At 35.9% G+C, this 6,512-nt stretch overlaps 1 protein-coding gene and 1 pseudogene across 1 annotated transcript; both read right to left on the bottom strand.

Moving 5' to 3' along the window:
• Positions 1–1,613: 1,613 nt before the first annotated feature.
• On the bottom strand, positions 1,614–2,486 carry LOC119577015 (cuticle protein AM1199-like). The gene is made up of 3 exons (XM_037924682.1): positions 2,449–2,486; positions 2,138–2,364; positions 1,614–1,952 (listed from the first exon to the last, which is right to left on the bottom strand). The coding sequence occupies exons 1-3, from the start codon at positions 2,455–2,457 to the stop codon at positions 1,715–1,717; spliced, it is 474 nt and encodes a 157-aa protein (XP_037780610.1). The 5' UTR covers positions 2,458–2,486; the 3' UTR covers positions 1,614–1,714.
• Positions 2,487–3,771: 1,285 nt separating this feature from the next.
• On the bottom strand, positions 3,772–5,042 carry LOC119576646 (annotated as a pseudogene).
• Positions 5,043–6,512: the final 1,470 nt, after the last annotated feature.

The following is a 6,512-nucleotide window of genomic DNA, read 5'->3' on the forward strand; positions in this document are numbered from 1 at the left end:
ATATATATATATATATATATATATATACATACACACACATACATACATACATATCTATTTACCTGTATATATACACCTATATGTGTGTAATTTTTTGTTGCTTTAATTGAATATTCGGTAGTATAATGGTTCTTATTTCTTCCTGTTACGCGGGAGATTGGGATTCGATAGCCCGGCTAGGAATGATTTCATTACTTGCAAGGAAAAAAATAGAATATTTCATTATATATATGTATATACATACATACATACATGCATATATGCACACACACGCAGACGCACACACACACACACACACACACACACACACACACACAAAACACATATACACACAACATATATATTTATGTATGTATATATATATAAAGTGTGCTCACACATATACACATATATTACATAGCTTGTAGTGAAAAAATAAATAAGAGTCGGTCATCTAATCCATGAATCTAGAGGAGTCGAGATATTAGCAAAGGTACCGAAATATGAAATGGTAAGCTGTTTATTAATTCCTTCGCACAACGACTTCAAAAAACTTACGAGGAAGTCACTTGCCTGAGGATTTAGGAAGATTTTGTCCATCAAGAGCGTGATAAGGACTTCCATGTCCCGCTATATGGCCTCTGAAAAAATAATTACTTTGAATGTGCTGTGCATGTATTTATTATAAGTGTTAATGCATATATTGTTTTGTGCGGACAAGGCAAGTAAGTGACACTTGCCTTGCCATGCTCAATTGAATCTCACAAACTAACCGGTCTTCTTTAATTGTGAATATCAAAAACACAGGAGCAAAAAATCAATGAGGTGGACAGGTTATGGTTATCTCGGGACTGTTTTCGGGACAAGGTTTCTCTGACGAATTATATTTTCTCTAACAGTAATTATGTATATACATATATATACGTATATATAAATACATTTTATATATGCTGCACACACACATATATATATATATATATATGTATATATATATATATATATATATATATATATATATATACATATACATATATATATATATATATATGTATATATATATATATACATATATATCGAGACTTTGATTCGATCAACCGCCGAGGAGAAATTTTACTACTAAGATGATCTGAGTGCGGTTTATCATAGAGTTTATTTCATGTATTTCAGGTGTGCGTGAGGCACTAAACGTTTAGACGCACGGAGTCTAGATCGCTTAAAGCCCCCTCACTCATTTTTTTCATTTTTTAGGTTTGATTAAAAAGCATGAGGAATAAAGACATTTATTTACAAATATCTATGCCCATGCAAAAACATCCATTATTAAAAAAAAAAAAAAAAAATAGTCTCTTCAGGATTAATAATACTATATATAATAGATTTTAACTAAATCAGTATCATATACAGTTGAAATATTTGTCCTACCTTTTGTGTTGATGATTAACTTTACATGTGGTCAGCCATATCGACGCAATATATAGTATGCGACACCAAGTAAAGCTAAATGTAAAAAGGGGGAAACCGGGATTTTATTTCCTTGCCTCCTTAGATTCTTCAATCCTTTAGTTTTGTAGGCCAATTAGAAAGTGCTGTTAATCTAGACACATATTTATTTAAAAAAGATATAAGAAAACGTTATACGGCATTCACAGAGTAGAGCGATGAAGAAAATGAGATTAAAATAAAATAACAGGATACCAGGGGCATAATGTCGTTGAAATACAAGTGGAGAAAACTATTAAGGTTGGCCATAATGGCGAGCAGGTGCGGCTTGTCCCTGGCTTGAGGACTGACGTTGCTCCTCACGGGCTCGAGCTTCGAGTTCGAGTCGACCTCGTTCGATCTGCTCGAGGGCGTGGGCGGGGATTGGGTGAGGGAATGCAGGGGCGACGGGCAGGAAGGGCGACTGAGGTTGGTAACCGTTAAGATCAGCGACAAACTGGAGATCGAAGACCTGGCCATCTGGGAAAGTGAAGCTGAAAGGAATCCGTAGTGTGACACATACATACACATGCATGCATATTATATGTATAGGTGCGTGTGTATGTTTGCAAATGTACGACAGACATTACTTTTATAGTTCATTGTCATTTAAAGGTCCTGTACACCCGACACAAGTTATAGACACTTGTATAAAAATGTCAAGGGAAAACGAGCTAACCTGACGGTTCCCTGTTGAGCGCCACCTGGACCGCCAGACTCGTGCCTGACGATGCCATCCCCAGTCTCAACGTCAAAGCTGTAAGTGCCGTCAGCGGCAGGATGGACTCGCTCGTCGCGGATGATGGGGATCTGCTGAACGGGCGAGGATGTGTGGGGTGCAGGGGCGTCGTAGGAGAGGGACGGCCTCTCAGCCACAGACGCAACCACCAGCAAGGAGAGAACCAGCTGGAACGTTTATAGATGTGAGTAAATATTGTTGATCTTACCAGTCTTGTATTACGTATGAACACTTTATGGCGCTTGACTTACCGTCTTCATTTTGGTATTGATGTACTTCTAGTGGAGACTGCAAGAAGTGATGGTCCGCAGGCCTGACATCTTTATATACCTCTCAGAGATGAAATGTAGGTCGCGATAAGACGTAACATTTACATTCCCCTTTTTAAGCACCTGTTATATATGCTCTATGTGTTTGAGCATATATATGAATATATTTGTACAAATATATATGTAACAATTGATATCTTCACATACACACGTATATTTATGTATATCTCATATATATATATAATCGGCAGCGTAGTGGGTCTTACACAGAGGCACACACACACACACACACACACACACACACACACACACACACACACACATACACACGCACACACACACATATATATATATGTATATATATATATATTGTATATATATATGTATACATATATATATATATATATATATATATATATATATATATATATATTTGTGTGTGTGTTGTGTGTGTGTGTGTGTGTGTGTGTGTGTGTGTGTGTAAATTATGCAACTTGTATTGAAAATAATTTCATCTTATTCAGGCTTTTCTAATTCAAAGTTTGTGGTCACCTCCAATACCTAGGGATTGTAACTAATATAGATGGAATTTCTAAATGAATATTTTAACAAAAATCATTACAATAAAAGACAAGACGTTTAACTACATGACACGACCACCGTGAAGAATGACATAATTATTAATATTTTTATTATGAAAAGGTGTATGACAAGACTTGAATATCAAATAATAATAGCAGGATATTCATCTAATTTCACTCACAGTATTCCCCGCCTGGGAGGAAAATTTTACTACTGAGACGACGATCTCAAAACAATTCACCGTAGAGTTTATTCCACGTATTTCTAGTAAAGCAAATGGATTAATTATGTTGAAGTAGAGATTAGTGTGGCCATTTCCACAGAAATATAATTTGTTCTACAGGCGATCTCTCTCTCTCTCTCTCTCTATGTATATATATATATATATATATATATATATATATATATATATATATATATATATATATATATTATATATATATATATATATATATATATATATATATATATATATATGTATTGCCGCATGTTCATGAAAAAAAAAATCCTATCTAAAACTACTTATTATTTGATGCGTACTGGCTAGGGAAATGTTCAGGAAATATAGCATAAACAGATATGAGTAAAGGTAATAATTTCTATTATTTTACCGTTTATTCTTATCGTTGTTACAAAATCGTATGTAATCTTACCATGCGTTGTTTTCCACACACACCGAAATGATCTGTTAACGAAGTTTTGATATCCTTATAGATATTTGGTTTATGTGACTGCAGAAAAGGACATTTTGCCTGAGAATAAGGCATCTAATTATGTTGTTTAAAGACTTGATGGCTGGTTATCAATATGCTCAATAGCAATGATATTTGGCTCTCTAGGATATGTACAGTATAATTTGACACGCAACGACACGTGTGAAAAGTGGAAGATTATTGTTTTTAGAATAGTAATCATTATTATTTGATATTTTGTACTAGGATATCAATTTCTATAGAAACACTGTCAATAATCTTGATTTATATTCATAAACAAATATAACACTCGATGTATAGCGAAACGTTGTACGGCATTCGCATAGTGTGGCGAAAAAGAAACAAAAGTAAAAATAGAGTAGAATAACAAGGTAAGAAGAGTATGTTGTCGTTGTCGTTTACTGAGGTTGACCATAGAGGCGAGAAGGGTTGACTTGTCCTTGGCTTCATGACTGACGTTGTTCTTCGCGGGCGCGAGCCTCGAGTTCAAGTCGGCCACGCTCGATCTGTTCGAGGGCGTGGGCGTGGATTGGGTGGGGGAATGCAGGGGCGACGGGCAGGAAGGGCGACTGAGGTTGGTAACCATTAGCGTCGGCGACGAACTGAAGATCAAAGACTTGGCCATCTGGGAAGGTGAAGCTGAAAAGAATCCATGGATTGCATATATATACATATATATATATATATATATATATATATATATATATATATATATATATATATATATATATATATATATGTGTGTGTGTGTGTGTGTGTGTGTGTGTGTGTGTGTGTGTGTGTGTGTGTGTGTGTGTGTGTGTGTGTGTGTGTGCGTGCGTGTGTGTGTGTGTGTGTGTGTGTAAATATATATATATATATATATATATATATATATATATATATATATATATATATATATATATTCTATGTATGGTATTTATGTATATCAATATATATATAGATATATATATTGATATACATAAATACAACACATAGACACGACTTTTACTTTCATTGTCATTTAAACACCCTGCGCACCCAAAACAGGTATACACACTTTTCTGTTAAGTGTAGAAATGTGAAGAGTGAATGCACTAACCTAACGGTTCCCTGTTGAGCGCCACCTGGACCGCCAGACTCGTGCCTGACGATGCCATCCCCAGTCTCAACGTCAAAGCTGTAAGTGCCGTCAGCGGCAGGATGGACTCGCTCGTCGCGGATGATGGGGATCTGCTGAACGGGCGAGGATGTGTGGGGTGCAGGGGCGTCGTAGGAGAGGGACGGTCTCTCAGCCAGAATTAGTAAGGTTTTTGATCATAAAGATTGTGAAAAGATGTGTAGGTATGAAATAAAGATATCCCACATTAGATCTAATTACAAACTTCTTAAAACGTATCCTTCCGTAATATAGTGGTTAATATTCCCGCCTGTCACGCGGGAGACCGGGGTTCGATTCCCCGCCGGGGAGAAAAGAAAGATAGAAAAAAATATTAATACGACGGTTTTACTATTGTTCAAAGTTGTAGTTATACTACGTATTTTTAAGAATGCATAAGGCGACAGGTGATGTCTTTAAGTTGAGAGTGATGTAACTGTTTCCAAGTAAATACTATGTTTTATACGCTATGCCATAAATAATCTTTATCACCACATGCTCATGGAAAACAAATTTCACCCTACCTAAAAGTCTTTATAGTTTGTCGTGCACTGGCTATGGTGATATTCAGGAAACCATAAAGAGATAAATTAGTATCTTATTATATTCTATTTTTACCTTTGTTATTAGATCACATGGCAACGTAACACACAGTTTGACAGAGTGACCGAACTCGAGGAAAATAATCAGCTAACGAAGATTTGACATCCATATAACATTTATATGAATGCAGGAAAATGCATTATTTTGCTTCAAATTAAGTCATCTAATTATTAATGAGCATGTGGATCGAAATAGGCAAGGGCAGATTTGAAAAGTGGATAATTTTTTAAATATTTGTCAATTTAGGATGCTGAAATGTTTAGAATTACAGTCAGAAATTAGATTTACATTTATTTATAAACAGATGACACTCAATGCATGGTAAAACGCTATGCGGCATTAACATAGTAAGGGCGACGAAAAAAACATGGATTGGAGAGCAACAAGAGCATATTGTCGTTGGAAATTCAGTGGGAAAACACTATACTGAGGTTGTGTGGCGATAAAGAAACAAAAGTAAAAAATAGAGTAGAAAACAAGTAAGAAGAGTATTTGTCGTTGAAATTCATTGGGGGAACACTACTGAGGTTGACCGTAGTGGCGAGAAGGGTTGGCTTGTCCATGGCTTGATGACTGACGTTGCTCTTCGCGGGCGCGAGCCTCGAGTTCAAGTCGGCCACGTTCGATCTGCTCAAGGGCGTGGGCGGGGATTGGGTGGGGGAATGCAGGGGCGACGGGCAGGAAGGGCGACTGAGGTTGGAAACCGTTAACATTAGCGACAAATTGGAGATTGAAGACTTGACCATCTGGGAAGGTGAAGCTGAAAAGAAACCATGGTTTGATATAGGCACTTATTTGTATATATACTTGTACAAACAAACACACACACACATATGTATATATATATATATATATATATATATATATATATATATATATATATATATATATATATATATATATATATATATATATATGCCTGTGTGTGAAGGTGTGATTGTAAATGCAGTATAGACACGACTTTTTCTTTCATTGTCGTTTAATGCCTGTGACAGTACACACTTTTCCGT

The sequence above is a fragment of the Penaeus monodon genome, chromosome 9, assembly GCF_015228065.2.
Source record: "Penaeus monodon isolate SGIC_2016 chromosome 9, NSTDA_Pmon_1, whole genome shotgun sequence".
In the NCBI taxonomy this organism is placed as follows: Eukaryota; Metazoa; Arthropoda; class Malacostraca; order Decapoda; family Penaeidae; genus Penaeus; species Penaeus monodon.